At 40.8% G+C, this 20876-nt stretch overlaps 3 protein-coding genes across 4 annotated transcripts; 1 reads left to right on the top strand and 2 right to left on the bottom strand.

Moving 5' to 3' along the window:
* Positions 1 to 8708: 8708 nt before the first annotated feature.
* LOC108657820 (uncharacterized) lies at positions 8709 to 10893 on the bottom strand. Its single transcript, XM_018110466.3, has 2 exons — positions 10805 to 10893; positions 8709 to 9603 (listed from the first exon to the last, which is right to left on the bottom strand). The coding sequence occupies exons 1-2, from the start codon at positions 10808 to 10810 to the stop codon at positions 8950 to 8952; spliced, it is 660 nt and encodes a 219-aa protein (XP_017965955.3). The 5' UTR covers positions 10811 to 10893; the 3' UTR covers positions 8709 to 8949.
* Positions 10894 to 17043: 6150 nt separating this feature from the next.
* On the bottom strand, positions 17044 to 18317 carry p24-1 (transmembrane emp24 domain-containing protein). 2 transcript variants are annotated; one of them, XM_018108519.3, is made up of 2 exons: positions 18157 to 18317; positions 17044 to 18037 (listed from the first exon to the last, which is right to left on the bottom strand). In XM_018108519.3, exon 2 carries the CDS (start codon positions 17909 to 17911, stop codon positions 17204 to 17206), a length of 708 nt encoding a protein of 235 aa, XP_017964008.1. In that variant the 5' UTR covers positions 17912 to 18037; positions 18157 to 18317; the 3' UTR covers positions 17044 to 17203. The 2 variants fall into 2 exon arrangements, with proteins under 2 accessions (XP_017964008.1, XP_089120272.1); XM_089264146.1 differs by having other exon boundaries at positions 17044 to 18056.
* A 492-nt stretch (positions 18318 to 18809) lies between these two features.
* On the top strand, positions 18810 to 20760 carry LOC108655739 (nudC domain-containing protein 1). The gene is made up of 2 exons (XM_018107518.3): positions 18810 to 20162; positions 20224 to 20760. Exons 1-2 carry the CDS (start codon positions 18920 to 18922, stop codon positions 20706 to 20708), a joined length of 1728 nt encoding a protein of 575 aa, XP_017963007.1. The 5' UTR covers positions 18810 to 18919; the 3' UTR covers positions 20709 to 20760.
* Positions 20761 to 20876: the final 116 nt, after the last annotated feature.

Raw genomic sequence — 20876 nt, forward strand, 5'->3', positions numbered from 1 at the left:
CTTTCATTAATTCAACGGCGGCTGCGCAACATTTTTGGCAGCTGCGTTTCAAGTTTTATCTTTATCAGCCTCCGTCTCCGTCTCACTCTTACTCTCACTCTCACTCTCACTTTCTATTCGCATCCCGCTCACACGCTCTCGCTCTCGCTAAATGCGTGCGTGTGTGCGTGTGTGGCGAGCTTCAAATGCAAATTGTTTATTGAGTTATTACAAATATTTCATTCGTAATGCCCAGAAACTCGACACTATGCCAATTCCGCGGATCTATGCCGTCTGCGGATGTTGTTTTATTAATGCCTACAACAGCCACAGCAACAGCAACTACAGCAACAGCAACAACAGCAGCAATAAGTTATGCCCAGGTTCTCTCTTTGGGTGTTGGACTTGCATCATCATTTAACGAATTATAATTAATGTAACTCCAGTTGCCATTTATCAGATATCAATTTTCATGGCAATTTTTTAGCATTGTTGCTTGGGAAACCGATATATAATCGAAAGTTGTTTTTTAAGCTCCTGTGATTATATGGTAATTGAATCATTATTACTTGTTATCGATAATACATTTCAAAGAGAACTTATTGAGTGGATCTCGTAGAGTTCAGGCAGCAATCGATGCTTGCCAAAGCTATCGCTATGTTATCGTTTCATGAGCCAGATTTTAGAAAGTCAAAGAGAATGTAGCGTAGCTCTACAATAGAAAAATGCAAATGGAATGGTATGAGCAAAAGTTGATTTTATAATTTAAACAGTGGAAACGTTGTTCGTTAATTAGTTTACAGACATGTTATCGATAACACGTTCGATACATAGTTTTATCGAGTGATTTTTAGACATGATCGCTTGTTGAGTTAGTATTACGTCAGAAAATCGATAAATATCATTCACGATAGCGATAACACGTTCGTTATCGATATGTTATCGATTTATAAGCATGCAGTCAACGAGCATGTTTTAAATATTTATTTGCATTATCAATTATTATCGTCCCCATAGAAATTTACTAGCCAATATATGCAAAGTTATCGATAAATTTTATCATACGGGTAATATTTTGAATTAATATTGAGCTCAAATGCAAGAAGCTGCTATAGGAACTCTATAAACTGTACAGATTAAACAATACACAACTTAAGACTAACTGATTTTTCAAATAGATGTACATCAAGTGGATGGCAAACAGCTTAAGAATCACTCGACAACATTTTACAGGGTACCCCACTGCATGGGTTAGTCTTTGGCCAAGTATACGTCCATATGCATATGGCTGATCCACTCCGATTGCGTCTTTCGAAAATATTTGCTAAAGTTTTCTGTCATTGCCCAATAATGGCAAAAAAAAAAATTATTATATCATTAGCAGCAAATAGGGTTTGGCTGACGGCGTGAGGCGGGATGAGTGGATCGAACAGAAACGGAGAGTTATAGTAGTCAGGTCTTAATGCCAGCCCATTAATTATGTGCTAATAAACGTGTCGGCTCATTAGGGAAGTGATATCGATGCAAACGGGTCTATCTACCTATCGACGATAGCCATAGCGATAGCCATCGACCATAGCCATATCTACATGTAGCGCTGGCTGGGTGCGCCCTCTGTGCCCTCTGGGCCACACACTTTTCAGTCCATCGCATATGAATATTAATGAAGAAGCTTCATATGACATGCATTTGGCACAGCCCCAAACCCGGGCCCGGGCATTATCTAATAGATCATAAATAGGCTGACGTAGCAGCAGCAGCAGCAGCAGTAATAATTTAATTAATTTTAATTAATATTCATTTCTTGGACATCTCTAGCAATCATTAATCTGCTGTTCAAATAAATAATACGAATTATACAAGTTTTGTAAATATTTTATGTAAAACTTTCTTTGCGTTTTCCCGGCTCAGACGAGCTTAGAGTCAAAAATTGCGTACGATTTATATAGAATGGGAACCCATTGAAAATGAATATTCCCAATTTATGCAATGGGCTGTAGTAGGCGTGGCAGGCTCTATAAGTGATAATACTGATCAGAGAAACTAGCTGAGTCGTACTTAAACCTCCAGATATATTAGCATGTAACAAAATAGGGTTTAACTAATTGTGGGTATAATTGAATTAACACAGTATTAATGAAATTAAACGAGTATTGATAATATAATGATTGAAATGAATTGAATTTGATTGAATTGAATTTAGTTGAATGGACTTTAAACAATTTTAAATTGCTGTGAGTTCTTCAGCTACTTTTGTATTAAGGTTATTATACCCTGAACCCATTGAAAATGGGAAATCAGGGTATAATGGTTTTGTTAAAAGTATGTAACAGGCAGAAGGAGGCGTGGCAGACCCCACAAAGTATATATATTCTTGATCAGGACGACAAGCTGAGTCGATTTGGCCCTGTCCGTCTGTCTGTCCGTCCGTCCGTCCGTCCGTCCGTCCGTCCGTCCGTCCGTCCGTCCGTCCGTCCGTCCGTCCGTCCGTATGTATGAACGCGTCGATTTCAGAAGATATAAGAGCTAGAGACTTCAACTTTTTTTTAAAATGTCCGTATATATCACGCGCAGATCGAGTTTACCACTAAAAAACGATAACTCATTCCGATATTTTTTTATCGATAAAAAACCTTATCGAAGATCACTTAAACAATTATATCTCCTACATCTTTCAAGCTAGAGTCTCCAAATTTAAAATGTATATAAAGATGTATTTTATACAATTTCGGTTTTTGTTAAAATTTACCCCTCACCCCTAAATCCACCCCCTCACCCTCATCTTTGTAAAAGTCGTATATCAAATACTAGAGACTTGAGCTTCGGTATACACATACATTTTAACATTATGATTACGTTCTGAAAGTTTCATTACGATCGTACGTCTAGAAATTAAATTATTCAACAAATAAGTTTTCATTATATTGCCAACACTGCAGCGCAACCCAAGCGCAATCGCCTGTGTATGTGAGTGTGTGTGTATGCGTGTGTTTGTTTGGATGTGTATGTGTGTGCGTGTGTTTGTTTGTATGCGTGTGTGTTTGCTAATTATTTTTGAAATATCAGTTGCTTGTAGGGTTCAGGGGATCTCGTAGTCGAGCAGTCTCGACTAGAGCTTTCTTACTTGTTTTTTTTTTCAAGGTTCTACTCAAACCCTTGCTTCTCGTATGATACCACACTGCAACTTTTCATATAGACATATCAATCAAGTTTAGCAGGTTCAACTTGCTACCCAAAAATGGCCCATTGGATTATACGAAATTTGTAAACAAGTTTATTTTTATGAGCTTAGGATTTTCGAACTCGTTCGGTTACTAATAGTAACTCACTATGCTATGATTTTTATATTGAAGATAAAGCTAATATTTTTGACTTATATAGGAGACATTTACTACACAACTGAACTCTACTGAGAGAAGCATTTTAATAATGAATTTTTACAAAGCTGAAAAAGGTAGTGTTCAAAAGTCTATAAGGTGTTAAAAAACAGTTCAAGCTTTCATTCATTATCCGTACTTTAAGTATTTTTGTGCCATACAATTTGTTTACCTAAATATTTTGAGTTAGTTTCGAAGGTCAACATCGTATAAACATGGTAATGCCCAACGCCTCCTGAGCACAAAGAGAAATATAACTGGCCACCCCAAAAGTAAAACGATTGAGTATAGAAAATATACCTAAAACACTTCTGCACTGTGCTTCAATTACGCGCCATGGGAAATTATGGTAATGTGCATACGTTACATTATATCACTAACCAGATTATTACATGTATATGGATTGGAAAGAAATGGAATTTTTCAATCACCACAAAGCGATGCATTTCAATCTCAATCTCAATCCTAATCTAAGATATATGATATACTATATGATTAATCATCCATAATATGTATATATATGGATATAATATAAAAGTAAAGGCATTTCTCACTGGAGTACTAGAGTCAAATTGAGTTGTTTATAAAGAACTGAATAATGTAGCTCCCATAGATCTTAACTAGTCTCGTCAGAATATGAACTGAGTCATGTAGGCTCGACTAGTTGGGTTCAGCCCTAGAATCGCTCACTGGATACTTTAGCAACTTTGGGTAGTCTTACTTACATATATATATACAATAGTAATACATATATACACATATGTGTATATAGTTGATTTCCAAACGATTTGCATTTAACCCGAGCTGAATTCAATTCGAGCTGGTTCCAGAGCAGCATTTGTGATAAAATACACTAAAAGTTAACTCAGTGTCAAATCGATCGTCAATATGGCCATCATTCATTCAGTCACTCAAAGGTGTGTCCAGTATATGCCATGCCATGCCATGCCCCGATGAGCTTGCAATTATTTGCCAGTCAGATACGTCAATGCTTGACTAACTAACTAATTTGAGCTGGTTGTTCGCTTGGAAACCAGATCAAATTTCATTCATCTCGTGTGCGCTTTGAGGGCTGTATGCTGTGTGAATATTGAAAAGAGATCACGATGCGGAAGGGGACTTTACATGGAAATGGAAAGATACAAAAATAGATTCACACACTCATTATGGTATCAATTTTATTTTATTTTATATTTTGGCCACTTTCACTTTTCATTTCCGAATGCGTCTTCAATGTCAATCAATGGGCCAGACATCCAAATAATTTTCCGGCCAAGCATATGGGATGGATGTCTTCTTCTTTCAGTTTGGCCCCATTCCGGTGTGCGTCACTTTCCCAACGATTAACCTTGGCCCACGGCTCCTTATGGCCAGAAATGTGTTAAACAAATTATTTGTTTATCTATCGCTTGACGACTGTTGTTGATCTTTTTATTGGCAGTGGCATTGTGTGTATTGGCCAACTGCATTGACGGCATTCTATAGAAAACGCGGCCTCAGATCGCAGTCAATAAATTAATTTCAACTCTTTTTCAATCATTACAAATATGGATTACTAATACGCTCAGAGAGCTGCCGAACCGACCTGACCCCCCCGTCGATTTGCGTATGCTGGGCTATTTATCAATATCTAAGTGCCTTCGGTGTTAATGCCATCCGACATAGCCGTGTGGTAGCTATTGTATCTTCGGGTATTACAACCCGATCCCAGATCCAACAATGAGGTAGCAACGGCAACACGCTTAAAACAATCGCCAAGACTTGCTTCAGCCAACAAAAAACAAAAACACATTCCATAGTCTTTCGCGATGAACACAATAACTAAAAACAAAACAACAAATAAAGCCAACAAAAACAAAGACAAAGCAAAGCAAACAAAATAAATATGTAAATACAATAATAATAACATACAAAGCAGAAGGAAAGGGAAAACATAAAATTTCCAACGAGGGGTAATCTCTCGATTTGCCAAGAGATCACCTTGACTGACTAATGGATTGATTGAGTAACTGAAATTCTTGATTGATTAATTGACAGCTTGATGGGACAATTACGAACTGATTGACTGAGTGACTGACTGATTGATCGTATGAGTTATAAATTCGATTGATTGATTGACAATGATCAACTAAATGTTAACATTGATTGAGTGATTGATTATGTGATTCACTTATTGATTGACTGACTGATTGACTGTTGTTTTACTTTCTTACTGATTGATTATCTAAATTATAGATTTGATTGATGGACAATGCTCAACTAGATGTTAATAGATTGATTGACTTTCATTGATTGATTAAGCGATTGATTATGTGATTCACTTACTGATTGACTGACTGATTGACTATGTTGATTTATTGTCTGGTTGATTGATGATTCAACCAAAAGATTGAATGATTGATTGACAATGATCAACTAAATGTTAACAGATTGATTGACTATCATGTGCTGATTGATATCTGATTCATTGGTTGATTGACTGACTGATTACTGATTGAACATGTGGATCTACTGCCTTACTGATTAATTATCTATATTATAGATTTGATTGATTGACAGATGATTAACTAGATGTTAATAGATTGATTGTCTTTTACTGGCTGATTGGGCGATTGATTATGTGATTCACTCATTGATTGACTGATTGATTGACTATGTTGATTTATTGTCTGATTGATTGTTGCGTTTCGATTGATTGATCGACAGATTATCAGCTACATGCTAACAGATTGATTAATTTTTACATGCCGATTGATAATGTGATTCACTTAATGATTGACTAACTGATTACTGATTGACTAAGTTGATTTATTGTCTGCTTGATTGATTGTCTAAATTATAGATTTGATTGATTGACAGATGTTTCACTGGATGTTGACAGAAAGATAAACTTTTATTAGCTGATTGTGTGATTGATGATGTGATTCACTGGTTGATTGACTGTCTGACTCATTGCCTGATTGTATAAGTTTGATTAATTGATGGATTAAAAAAGATAGACTATTAACTATATGCCAACGGAATAATAGTTGATTGACTAACTGTTTTACTGGCCGATTGACGGACAGACTGTTCGACTGACTGATTCACTCTATTTTTCACTCTTTGATTGACTGACTGAATATCTGACTGAATGACTGAGCGACTGTTTTACTAGCTGATTGATTGAGTGATTCAGTGGCTGATTGATTGACTGACTGCTCGACTGACCAATTCACTAAATATCTCATTTTTTGATTGCCTAACTGTTTGACTGACTGATTGGTAAGTTTCTCAGGAGTTAAACTAAAAGCAGTTTATGTTTTTAATACTTTTCTTTTATTTTGGAATTGACATCAGTTACATTCATAAATATTTCAACTGAGCTTCGTTACGAGCATCCCTCGTTCGACGCATAAGCTGACAATCAGGTGGTCTTTTTTTTGTTGGCTTGCACACCTTGCTGGCTGCCCTTCCCCTCGATCTCTCACTCTCTCTCTCTCTCTCTCTCTCTCTCTCTCTCTCTCTCTCTCTCTCTCTCTCTCTCTCTCCCTCCGTCTCCCTCGCTGTTCCGGTTTTTTGTGTGTCTCTTTTTATCGGCTTCCATCTAATTGATACATAAAGCATTGGCAGCCAAAGCGGCGGCGGCATCGACGCGTATTTTTTGTTTGTTTTGGGGCGTGTTTATATTTCATGTAATATTTGTTGGGGCTTGGAAGTGGAGATTCATTGATTGGTGGCATTTATTATGCATGCTTCACATGCAAATCTGAATGGATGTGGCAACAGTCACACACACACGCACACACACACACATGCACCCCAGATTGAGTGGGGTGAGGAGGGGAGCTATAAAGTGGAGCGCAACCGTCCGTCCAATGAGCTGATCTTTAATGGTTTTTTAATGCGCGGCAAACGCATTGGCATCATTCCGCCTCCCCCATCCCCACATCTTGTGGCTCTTCATAATTAGCATGCAAATTGTGCTGCCAGCTTGATTAACCCCAATTACATCAATCAATCGGTCAATCGGTCAATCGGTCGCTCGCTCAGTCAGTCAATCAGTCAGTCAGTCAGTCAGCGAGTGTCCTTCACAGCGAACTACTGTTGCCTTTCACCCACAGCTGCGCAACGAGTCTGGAAAATCTTCTTCGACTTCTTCTTCTTCTACTTGTCTTTGACATCTGTGTGTGTGGCCTAGTCGAAACGCTTGCGGCTAAAAACGCATCAAAAACTAAGCACGCGCGCGTTTTTGATTTGCATTAAATCTTATTTTTTTGCTGATGTTCGCAACGTTTTGCCATTTACTAATTGCCATTTATTAACTATTTATTTGTTATTAACAAATTGAGCAATTTACAACAATGGCTAGCCAGGGCCAGCCCAACAATACGGGCGACTCGACTCCACAGATACCCTGCAATCGGTTGAAAATCAAGAATGACCCTTATATCCATAGATATTTATATAGATTAAAGTCGAAATGGAATACCCAATTTAAAATAGGTATATTTATGTAATTTAATGTTGTATTTGGTATAGAACTTGAAGCAGTTTCGATATTTGCCCAAGATATTTGGTTCAGAGCTCGCCTAAAATATATTGTGTGCAGTGAACATGAGCAGAAGATAGTTCAAAAAGATTACCATGATTGTGCTCTGACTCAAAAAAGCTTCAAATCAAATTTGTAAATGGATCTATCTTGGCATTAGAGAGTGTTCTTGCCATTTGGCATACATTGAGCCATTGGTTCTATTCACAGGGTGTTTCACATTCGTATACTGTGTTTCATACACCAGGAGTCTGTCTCCCTCACTCTCGCAATCTCTCATTCTAGATCTTGCTTTATCTTTCATTCTGTATCTCTCTTTCTCTCTCTCTCTCTGTATCTTTCTCTCCCTGTATCTTTCTCTCTCTGTATCTTTCTCTCTCCCTCTTTACCCCTCTCTTTTCTCTCTCTCCCTTTCTCTTTCTCTCTCCCGCTCTCTCTCTCTTTCTTTCTCTCCCTTTCACATTTTTTAATCACGAATCCATTTGGTCTCACTTCAATTTACAGGGTATTCCATATTCGTATATTCGCAAGCTCTTGTCATTTAGCACAATTTTCATAAATCACTTGGACAATGGCCATCAATAAAAGAGCTCTCTATCTCTATTTCTCCCTCTCTTTCTCACTCTAATAAATCAGCTTAGAGTCTTCCTCTCCAGCTCTCCTTCTCTCCCTCTCTCTCTCTCTCTGCGTGACAAAAGGCATGCAAGAAAAGACTTTTGCTGTCATTATATCACCGTGAGACAAAGATCCTTCAGTTGTGTGGCAATCCAGAGATTTATAGATCTATGCAGCATGGAAGACAGAGGCCCTCGGGCCCTTAGTTAACAGTTGATAGTGTTTACATTTATTGGTTATTCGTGAAATATTCGGTAGTCTTTTGGCCAAGTTGCGACTTTGCAATCTTTTTACATAATACAACACAATTTCTTCTCTTTCTTCTGTTACATAGGAAATTCGTATATAAAAAAAAGTTTAAAAAAAAAATAAGGAAATTACAAACAATTTCTCAGTTATGTACAGTATATACAGGTTGCTGTGGTTGGGGGCTGTGCCTGGGGAGCCTTAGGCCCAGCCGCCGGCTGGCTGCCAGCCGCCGCCGCCGCCACCACCGCCACCACCCGAGGACCAGCCACCGCCGCCGCCGCCACCGCCACCACCATGACCGCCACCGCCGCCGCCGCTGCTCAGCTTAATGATTTTGATGACCTTGGTGGCACCACCGCCGCCTCCACCGCCACCACCGGAAGACCAGCCGCCGCCTCCACCACCGCCTGAGGACCAGCCACCGCCGCCGCCACCGCCTCCATGGCCGCCACCACCGCCGCCAGCGCTGCCCAGGCTGATGATCTTAATGAGCTTTATGTCGCCACCGCCGCCGCCGCCACCACCGCCTCCTCCCGAAGACCAGCCACCGCCGCCTCCGCCGCCAGAGGACCAACCGCCGCCTCCACCGCCTCCGCCAGAAGACCAGCCACCGCCACCGCCACCACCGCCGCCGCCGCTTTCTGTGATGACTTTGATGACCTGGACATCACCACCGCCGCCGCCACCACCGCCATGTCCGCCACCGCCACCACCACCGTAGCCGCCTCCACCGCCCGATGACCAACCGCCACCGCCGCCGCCGCCACCGCCACCCGAAGACCAGCCGCCTCCTCCGGGCTTGGGTTTGGCCGTTACGCTCGCTGCTCCGATCAGCAGGAGACACACAAAGGCCTGCAGGAGAGAGAGAGAGAGAGAGAGAGAGAGAAGAAGAGAGTGACTCTTAGACTGTGTACATCCAATGACTCTGCAACTGTGAGCGTGTATGAATGTGTGTGAGTGTATGAGTAAGCGTGAGACTTGAATAATATAACCTAACCAATGACTCTCAAACTGTTAAACTAGTCCAGCCTCGCTGTGACTCTGCAACTGTGACTGTAAGTCTACTCTTTCAGTTGATGCTGTCGCATTGTGGCTCAACAGCTGCGGAATAAGCCTAGCCGAGAGCCTGTCAAACTGTCTGTAACTCTAAAACTGTAATTCCCTGGAAGTAATGCTCAGCTAGTGACTCGAAAACTGTGACTCTTGCGTTGAGGAGCTAAAGCTGTACCTATCAAGAAATCACACTCAAACAATGACTCCGAAACTGCGGCTGGCGATTGTCAAACTGTAATCTGAACTGTAGCTTTTGCTTCTGTAACTTGAACTGTTAACAGTGGCCCAAACAGTGACTCGTTCAGCATAACATAACTGTCGACTCTTTAACAGTGCCTCATAAACAGTTGTGCACTGATCAATGACTCTTAAACTATGCACTCTATTTCGCGTGCTAACAAAGTGTAGTGGCTCTAAAACTGTGTGTAGACTCTCTTAGACTCAAGACTCTCTTAGAGCGTTGCTATTGCTCTCAAACTTTACATTTTCAGCTCAGACCTAAAGTCAAAGTCTACAGTAACTGTCAAACTGTGCAAGAGCTACTGCCAACGATGACTCTCAAACTGTATGACTAAAATAAATACGTGTATCTACTCAACTGTCACTTTGCCTATTGCTATCTGCTTCCCAGTGACTTCAAAACTGTAAGCTGTACAGTCAAACTGTCTGCTACTATAGTCAATGTCAAACTGTACTTTAGCTGTTGTGCCTGTGGCGCTCAAACTGTAGATTTCTGTGTGAATATCTTTACTGTGACCCTCAAACTGTTCGCCTGTCTGAGCAGCTGCGCACAGTCGCTCTGAAACTGTACTCTGTGTGTAGATATATTGAAAGCAAGCAACAAGGATATCGCGTCAAGACAAATGTCACAAAACACAAAGAAAAAAAAAACAAAAAGAATAACAAAATGGAATTCTTCGACTGTTGCACGCGGCGTATGCGTAATTATTGTTTATTGTTCCACATTGCGTATGCGCAACGCAAAAGGCACCGTACGTACTTTCATGGCTGCACTTGTACGATTATTGCAATAGATTTTCAGTTGGCTAAACTCTGTTAGTCCTGCGCTGGCTGCTTTGACTGCGCCACGAATCGACACTGACATGACCACAGCTGGCGGCCCACACTTTTATAGCGACTAACCAAATGCCAGGCAGCATTGACTGGCGGCACATTAACCGGAAAAACGCTTTTCCAAAAACCATTCGCTGCTGCGGCTGCAAGGGTTTGTGTGTTGCGATTTTTTCCCGCCGTTGTCATGATGTGTACGAGTGTGTGTGTGTGAGTGTGTGTGAGTGTGTCTCTGGCAATATGGGCCAAATGCTGCCGCATCATTGCCATTAGGCGAAAGTGAGACGCAGAGTCACACTCAGACTCGGGCACAAAATCCAGCCCCAGCCTCCCGCCTCCTGCGCCGCCCCCTTGCTCTCGTCATAACAGACAACAAACAGTTGCTGCCGCATCTGCAGCAGCAGCAGCATCTGCCAGCGACTTGTTTGCGTTGCATCCGCAACCTCAGCCGTCGTCGCCGTCGTCGCCGTCGTCGCAGCATTAAGTCTGCACCTTTCTCATTACGTAAGCAACGGCTGCTGCTGTCTTTTGGCTTACAACTTGTTGCACCTTTTTTTTTGGGTAGTTTATATTGTTGTTGCTGTTGTTGTTGTTGCTGTTGCTGTGGTCATTACACCACTTACATCTGCCTGTCATCAATATCCATTATTGGGCGTTGGCCGCTGCTTAGCATATGCTGCGTATGTCTCCAGCCGTTAGACGATTGCGCATGCGCCGCGTTGAGCGCAACGCGAATCGCCTTGCATTGGCATTAAGGCCAAAGTGCAATTAGTAGCTCGCCCCCAGCTGCTGCCCAATTGCCCCTCCTGAGGGCCATGTTGCCAGCAAGCCTTGGTCCAAACGCTCTCTAGCCAACCGCAAGCACATCAGCTCGCCATCGACTTGAATCGATGCACAGCAGCTGCCTGACCTGGCTAGGTTCATTGGCGAAAAACCTCATGGAATATGTAATCAAAGTGAATTACATAAGTTCAATATTACAAATATGTAAAGCATATATTGATTATTATTCATCATTATCATGTATTTAGATTTATCATAATTCAATCTTTAATGATTATTTTAATAAAGAATAGATAAGTTATAGGAATTATATATTCGATTCTAATGCATGTGTATGTATGAATGTATTCAATACATGATGTAGAGAAGCACTAATCAAATCTCATTAATATAATTTCGTTTTTATATTCCCATAACATATGTATTTTGATCTCATTGCGGCAATTATTGATGAGCATGATAAAATATGCGATGCATCAGGTCTCTCTCTCTATCGTAGTCTCTGTCTCTCTCTCTCTCTCTGTCTTACTCTCTCTATCTCTGTCTTACTCTCTCTTCCTCTCGCTATCTCTGTCTTACTCTCTCTATCTGTCTTACTCTCTCTCTATCTCTGTTTTACTCTCTCTCTCTCGATCTATCTCAGTCTTGCACTCTATCTCTGTCATTCTCTCTCTCGATCTATCTCAGTCTTACTCTCTCTCTCTCTCGCTATCTCTGTCTTACTCTCTCCCTATCTCTGTCTTACTCTCTCTCTATCTCTGTCTTACTCTCTCTCGATCTATCTCAGTCTTACTCTCTCTCTCTCGCTATCTCTGTCTTACTCTCTCTCTATCTCTGTCTTACTCTTTCTTTGTCTCACTTTCTCTATCTTTCTCTCTCTCTCTCTCTCTGTCTCTCTGTCTTAATCTCTCTCTTTTTCTCATTCTATGTCTCACGCTCTTTCTCTCTAATATCATATTTTTGCTTCACTTCTTCTCCTTCCACTTCTTGTCCTTGTTCTCTTCTCCCATTCTATGTCCTTCCCTTGGCCAGACGACTAGGCTCTGCAGTCAACCACCGTAGAAATATAAGGAGAAGACTGAAACGCCACCACCCTCAAGACCTACAGGATAGGATCTTGACTTAACACCTCCAAATTTGTCAGAAATATATGTACATAAATAACCATAAATATCTCCATATATAATATTAATATTAATATAGCTTTTAAGTAGATAATATAGCTTTTTACTCTTGCTTTAATGTTTCTACTCCCTTTCATTCTGCTTTTTCCTTTTCTCCCCATTGCCCACTTCTTTTTAATTCATTTATTGCTTGCCCTAAATTCTCTTATATTCTCTAAACTAATCAATTTCTTTCTGTTCACTTCTATTTATTTTTATGTGCTCTTCAATTTTCGTGACTTTGCCCTAGGCATTCTTCTTTTCAATTCCCACTTTTCTTCCCCATAATATTTTATACTCCTACCTTCTCTTATGCTCTATGATCTTATCTTCTTCGATGCCATGCTGTACTTTTCCAATGCAGTGCTGACTTTCCTTATCTTCTTCTATACGGAACTTGGCAAAGGTATATACATTCCTTAAAGAAAACTATTTAATTAAAAGAAATAAATATAAAGTGTAATTAAATAATCTTATTTTAGTTTTTCATTTTACTTCTATAAGTATTACGTGCTAGCGAATTCAAATAATAAGTGTAATGAGTTCTGAGTTCGTTATTATCATTCCTTATTATTCCCTTAGACTTAGCTCTATGTTTTAACTGAGTGAAGTGATAAGCCAGTGAGTGCACTTATCTGCCAGAATACATATGTAAATGTAGGGCCCCGAGGAATGAAAGATTCCTTTAAAATCGAAAAAATGAGGGAACGAACGTGAAAACAGGTGACCCTCAATTGATGGGGTTACCTGAGGGTCAATACGGCCCTACATATATGTATGTAAATCAAATTTCAATCTAGACTACTTAATTTATTTTTGTTTTGTATGCCTATTTTGTAATATTTCCATTTAACTGGACTCCAATCTGATCTAAGTGTTGTGATCCATTCCGTTTTATTCACGAATTATTGGTATTAAGTGGAAAGTTGGTTGAAATGCACTGCAAGTCAGTGCAAAAAACAGCTCTGTCTAGCTCTACCTAGAAGTGAGGCGGTTTTATTATAATATGGGACTCACACGATTAATTTTTACGGTTACTAAAAGAGGTAACTTCATACAAAAAACCCCTGAAAATATAGCCCAATTTATTACTCTACTCTTACTATATATTTACTATATATTTTATCATATTTAAATTAACAAATATTCAATACAACCATTTTTCAATTGGGTGAATTATATTTATTAAAAAATAAAAAAGCCAATAACAATTTTTGAAAACATAAATTTTCAACTAAACAATTGCAATTACCGTTACTCGGAGGAGAAGCGAGTGTGAAGTACATATTCAATATAGTAAAAGCACCTGAGACAAGTGCCACAACTATGATAAGGCACACCTTTACTGCTGATAAGATATGCCTTTGGGGTCGGGGCTTTTTATGAAAATACCAGGGAAATTAACTAACTGAAAAGCTAACGAACTACGGGCCCATTGAATGGCTAAATGTTGCGCATGCTTTTGTCTCTCAACAAAATACAAATGAAATGACGATAAAGCCAAGCTAAGCTATAACTCGTATCCCCCTTCATAGCCTCCACCCCCACCCCCACTCAGCCGCTGCTTACGCACGCAGCGAATTGCAAAATGGAAATTGTCAGCGAAATAAAATGCAATCATAAAGCTGCAATCAGTCGCCACTTACACAACACACGTGCGACAGCGCGGGGGCGGGGGGCAAATAGAAATGGCAAAACTGAAAAGCGTCGGAAAACCTCAAATTGCAGCCAAAGCCAAATGGAGTGCAGCGCACAGCGATGAGAGTCATCCCACAACTCCTAATGCCAGTTGCAACTCATTGAACTGAAACGAAGCTCAAGCAGATGCTATACGTATATACATACATATATTATATATATATATATATATATATATGTATATCCACATAGAGAGATTGAATAGCATAAAGAAAAACAGCAGTTAAAACGATTGCCTCAGCGCCGTCTCTCACATGGCAACAGTCAATGGCAGCGCGTTTCTCATGCTGATATAGTGGATAGTTTGTCAAAAATAGCTGGGAGTAAGAGCCACAGACATACATAGTCATAGCGACAGAGTTACAAACGCAAAAGATATATGGGCAATATCATAAATATCATAGCTGCCACTTTGTTTGAACACATGGCATACATATATTTCAGTTAAAGCAACGAACTACTCTATGGATCCCAAGTTCAAATGGAACGGCTATATATGTAAACCTATTTTGTATCACTGTGGTAAAGGTCTAATTTAATTATATCTGTTGATAAAGTCAAATTATTAAATTGATTATGAACATTATAATTTATACATATTATATTTTCATCTTGTCCGTCTACTACTGAAACTAGAAAGCTTGAAATTTTGATCATATATATACATATCGTCTTTAAAAGTTATGTTCACACATCATACGATCTTCCCCCTACAATTCACGTAGCAAATATTAGATACTATATATGCTAGAAGAGAAATACTATAACCTAAGATGCTAAGGATTTACAATTTGGAATTGGCTAAGGGATATAGTCGAAGAGATCATGGCAAACAGTAGAAATCTGTATCTTCTAGTCTCCTAAAGCCAAAAACCTCCACTGATGATGCGCGCCCATTTAGGGGTGTGTCGTACCGAAATCGAAAACATGTAATTTTCACAGTTTTTAATGCCAAGCCTAAAACTTAAAATTACATTACACTAAACTCTTTCTAAGGATTGGTCAGAAATCATATACATATCCATCCCGAACATAACAAATCGTAAAAAATGTAAAAATAAATATTGGTAGAAGGTAGGCATATACTTTTAGGGCGCATATCTCATACAAATGATTTATTAGAATTTATCGAGCTAGAAGTTATCGAGTTCATCATATCTTTATCGATCATATAAGATGATAAAACACTCCAACGCTCGATAGATATCGATGTTAAATGAATTCTCTTCAGCATATCTAATGAATGATAAAAACCCACTTATTTCATAATTCCAGGGTATGCGCCAGCTAGAGCACCTGGATCGCGATGAGGCGAATGGTCTCTCTTATTTCAGTGCATTTTAAAAGCTGCCAACGAGGAAGCATCATCCAAAATCGCGACAACCTCGACCTATGTAGCATGCCCGTATCCATGTGTGTGTGTGTGTGTGTGTGGCAAGTGAGCGGCAGCTGCTGTTGTTGCTCTGTAGTGTAGTGGAGCAGCAGGTCAGGCAGCGTCGCTCAAATTGCTGTTGCAGCACAAATTGTGGCTCATTTAAATGAACACTGTCATCGAAGTTGAAACAAAACGTGTTTTCTATTGTGTTTGTTTATAAATACCCTGTACACATCGCTGACTTAAGAGTGTATAGCTTGCGTTGTCAAAGATGGCCATTGATGGCACAAATATACATCATATACAATTTATTATATTCACCGTGAAATTGAAACTGAAAAATAAACAGTTTATAAAATACTCAAGCTAACTATTTAATAACCCATAAAGTTCAACTTTCAGTCGTGCATACCCTCGCGCTTTGCACTCGCTCTTCGCTAGCAGAAATCGCGACGGCTGAACTATGAGCCCGAAGACGAAATTGCCGCGACGAATTCGCCGTCGCTCAGCTGAGCCCAGCTAAGCTAACAGTGCACGCTGCAGTGTATGCGCGCGTGAGTGTGTGTGTGAGTGAGTGAGTGTATGCTTACTCTACTGCTCTGACGCTCTTGTTGATACAGTTGTTGTACTATTGTATTGTTTCTTATTTTTATTTTCTTTATTTATGTGAATACCGTTCGCCGTCTGGCCCTGTGGCAGTTTGTCCGAACTGTAATAATAATTTTGATCGAAATTTGATGATTTCGGTGCAAAATGCCACGGCAACAGCAATAACTTCATATGTATGCCATCCCTGTCTCTCACAGTGAATCTTTTGGCTTCCGCCTATTAGGTAATCTCTAGCCGCTTCCTGCAAGGCGAGACGGGAACAACAACAACAAGAGCGTGGGGCATCCTGCCCATGTGCCATAACAAGCGTACATAATTTATGGCGAGCGTTAATAACAACCTTTTATGGCGCCATTCTCCACACTCGTCTTCAGGCATTGCACAAGTCTCCAAAACACAAAACAATTTTTACATACAAATATTCTTCTGATTCGCAATTTTCAATTAAGAGTTTTGTTGTAGCTTTTTTTTTAAGAAAAACATTCTCTTTTTTAATGTGTATGGGGCGTGCGGCGCCAAGCTTTTGGAATACATGTGAGGGTTTTTTGGCGTGAAAACAATTTTAATAAAATTACGATTAAAAAAAAAAATTTAATATATGTATTTATATTTATGTATAAATGTGTGTGTGTGTGTTCGTGTGTATGTGTGTATTATGTTAGAGATAGTTTCGCTGCTCCAGCTGCCTCGAGTGTTACCCTTAGAGGCGTCCATAACGCGCCTGGCTGGGCTTGCGATCTGTGAAGAAGTTGCGCAACACTAGGATTTGGACGAGGCCGATCAGGATGACGCTCGCCGTTTCCAAGGAAGCCCAGACCATGACACGCTGATTGATGTCCTCAGCGCGTTTACGTCCTTGGGCCTCTCTTAGGCGATGGTGCGTCTGGGCGTCGAGTATGTCGTTAAGTGCTTTGTGTATTGCCTGAGCCGACGTCTCCATTTGGGTTAGCACCGTGGCGTGCTCGTCAACGCCAGGCAGGGACGGCTCGTCACCTACCTGAAAGTCCACGTAGACGATTTTGTGCGAGAACGCAGAGAATTTATTGCTAAAACAGGCCGTATAAACGCCAGTTATCTCGGCCGTAAACTGATGGCTATCGAAAGTCGCGCGCTCCAGCGAATAGATAATCTTATTCTGTGGATCCTTCAGTGTCACATCCACATCCTGCTGGCCGCCAGCCGATACCTGAAATTCGAAATATGCGCTCGTATTGCGTTTGATCTCCTCGTAGAAGCAATCCTCGGCATTGTCCGCCAAATCGAACGTGAACTCCACTGCTGCGCTGCCCTGCAGCAGAGCCATCAGTGCTACCAGCGACAGCCACAGCATTGAAGTTAAGTTTTTGTTATTTTTGCTCTTGCTGATGCTGGTGTCGTTCCTTTGGCTGTTCAGCTGCTCGTTTCGCATCCTTACTATATATCTTCCTCTATTTGGTTTGCAGCTGGTTAATAACTAAATGAAGGTTTTGCTGCCACACAGCAGCTGACTTAAGACGTAAGTTTTCCGGGCGTTCGCGGGAATCTTCGGTTTCGGCTTTTTTGCCCAATTTAAACTGCAAAACACGTCCGCACGCACAGACACACACATATGCATAGGAAAAATTGAATTATTACAATTCTAGTTAATTGTGCGGAATGCGCTGCTCTGCTTACCTGTTTCTAACGTTATTGCAGCAGTTTTTTTCGCCTGACTTGCGCCTCGGTGGTTAACTAAATATGCCAATACTAAAATAATTGTAATTAATTCTTCGTAAGACACGAACCAAATGTTCTGTCAACGTGTCAACACTTTTTTTGTGTTCTCATTGTGCAACACTGTGTAAGCAGAGTTGCAAAGAACACGTATGCCTTGGCTAGTCAGTGGTTATGCTGGGATGACTCTAGACTTGTTTAAAATGTAGCTTCAGCTATCTGATAGTTCCGATGATTATCAGATTATTATATAATTATATTATCAGATTATTATATAATATATTAATCGTAAAAAATAATTGATAGTAGAGTTTCAATCGAAAGCAACTTTTATTTATGTAATTTTTGTCAGTTACGTACATTTTTGGTTTGGCATCATCAATAGTATCATAATATCAAATATCAAATATCAATTAAAACTTTCTTCAAAATGTAAACGATAAATATGTGCAATCCCATAATAATATCAATAATATCAGCCCACTTATTAGCTCTACCAATCAAAACTTTCTTAACACATACAATAGAGTATTAAATGTCATGCTGGCACAAATGAGTTAATCGAACAGCATGCTAACATACCATAAACAGAGAATATTGTCATATCATAACAGACAATATTGTCTATAACTTTACAGCACCGCTGTAAAATTGAAACTTCAAATTCAATCTAAGTTTTGTTTTCTCAGAAATCATCTCGACGGAAGGAGTTTATTAATTCGCAATGGCGACTGTGGTGGACCTTAAGGTCGATCGCAATCTGTTGTGTCACAATTTCGATGGCTACAAGCTCAGCTTCGATCCGGTGCCGATCGTGCGCCAAGACATCGAAGACAAGCCTTTGAAATACGAGATGCACGAAAGTGAATATTCGCGGCTGCATACCGAATTGTTCGCCAGGCACAATTTGCTTTTCTCCGATCCCTGGTCCCGAAGCAATACCTATTTCGTAAATACAAACCATGAGGTGGTCTACTGCTCGTATGACGAGATACGCGGCAAGGCACGCGAGCCGCTGGTCGTTTACAAAATGCAGTTCGAGGATAACGTAGATGGCCATTACAAACCTGGAGACTATAACTATACTTTACGTTTTATCTCCGAGAAGTATTGTGTGCTGTGCGACGGCAAGCTCAACTACTTTCTGCTCGAGACGGGCGATCGCAGGCGGCACACAGATTGGCGTTTAGTGACCCAGGCGCGTGTAACGGATAACACCGAGTTCCGTGGCTTTGTGCTGTACGATGCCAGGCTAGACATTATGCAGGAGCGCAAGCGAATCTCTCTGGTTTCCGGGCATTTGACGCGCTCGAAGTCGATGGACCGGTATGTGGTGCTGCTTACTTGGTCGTACTGGGCGCTGGAAAATCAGAAGGCGGCCGTCTGGAAATATTTTCAACGTGAGGAACTACAGATCACAGGCGGGGTTTATTACTGTGCTTTTGAACCACGCTCTGAATCCATCATAGTTTGCAGCAATGGGCAACTTAAAACGACAGCAGCGACCCGCACGGACGCCCTAGAGGAGATAGATAAATTTTCTTTTTCCGAATATTTCTGGACCCAGACAGAAAACGATATCGTCGTAAGACTCTTTGAGCCCGCGTTCATCAGCCTGGAAGATTACGAGTTCAGCAGCAGCCCCACCACCGTGAAATTAAAGTTGTATGGGCAGACGCTGCTGAGTGGCTCACTCTATGCGAGAGTCCGTGATGACCTCACCAGCATTCGCTTGGAAGATGATAGAGCGATGCTAAAGATGGTCAAAGAGAAACCTGGTATATGGCCGCAACTGATTCTGTCTGAGGATGAGGACGCGGATGAGGATGATCCCTTTGAGGAGGGAGTCGAGGAAGAGCCAGAATCATCAGAAGCTGAGCCAGAACGTCTGCCAATACCAAATTTGGAGGAGCCCCTTGAGGAATGCGACCTTGCTATGGCCACAGACGAAGAGGAGATCCATATGGGCAAGCACAAGCATATGGAACACATTATTTTTTGCCTAATGCTCTCCAAATTTCTTTTCAGTTCGCTTTAATATCACCGATTCCGAAATTACACACAAAATTTCATTGGGGTATAGTCCGCCGCTGTTTACCACCACGCTGCGTGCTGGGTATCCTGCAGCGTTCGCTACACGCGAGGGCGTGGACGCCGCCCTCTGGCTACAGTCCTACCAGCCAGTCAATCCATCAGATTGGAAGGTCCGCCACGAAGGCAATTTACATGCTTTTGGCTATGTGCAGGCCTCCAAGCAGCAGCGCAAATTCACTGACTGCTGTCCCGATCTAGAATTTGCTGTAATTGCGGAGGCTCAGCGCCATGTGTACATTTATAAGCCGCATAACGAATCCGCCGGAGGATTGCGCAATCGCTACGGGCCGCAGGTGATGATTGGCAAGCAACATTTAGTTACATTGGACGAGGATATGGGTGAAATACTGGGCATGGCGACTGCCACGAATCTGATTACTTTGCTCACCGCGAAAGCTGTACTTTTTCTCCAGGTCTAAAATAAACAAAACAATACAATAAATGTAATCACATATAATGTGCATTTATATATGTATAAACAAATTGTGTTTTGGCATTTAACATTATCCATACCACTGTCCATACGTATTTGAAATTCGGCCTCAGCGCGCGCGCTTTGCAACACTATCAGCTGATTGCGCTGCCAT

The sequence above is a fragment of the Drosophila navojoa genome, chromosome X (genome assembly GCF_054131105.1).
Source record: "Drosophila navojoa isolate 15081-1374.11 chromosome X, UAZ_NAV_1.0, whole genome shotgun sequence".
Taxonomy (NCBI): domain Eukaryota; kingdom Metazoa; phylum Arthropoda; class Insecta; order Diptera; family Drosophilidae; genus Drosophila; species Drosophila navojoa.

Bases quoted from the DNA above. Each gene is read 5' to 3' on its own strand.
- p24-1 (XM_018108519.3), bottom strand. From the start codon at position 17,911: ATGCGAAACGAGCAGCTGAACAGCCAAAGGAACGACACCAGCATCAGC.
- LOC108655739 (XM_018107518.3), top strand. From the start codon at position 18,920: ATGGCGACTGTGGTGGACCTTAAGGTCGATCGCAATCTGTTGTGTCAC. The intron at 20,163-20,223 runs GCAAGCACAAGC...ATTTCTTTTCAG, and splicing joins CGAAGAGGAGATCCATATGG to TTCGCTTTAATATCACCGAT.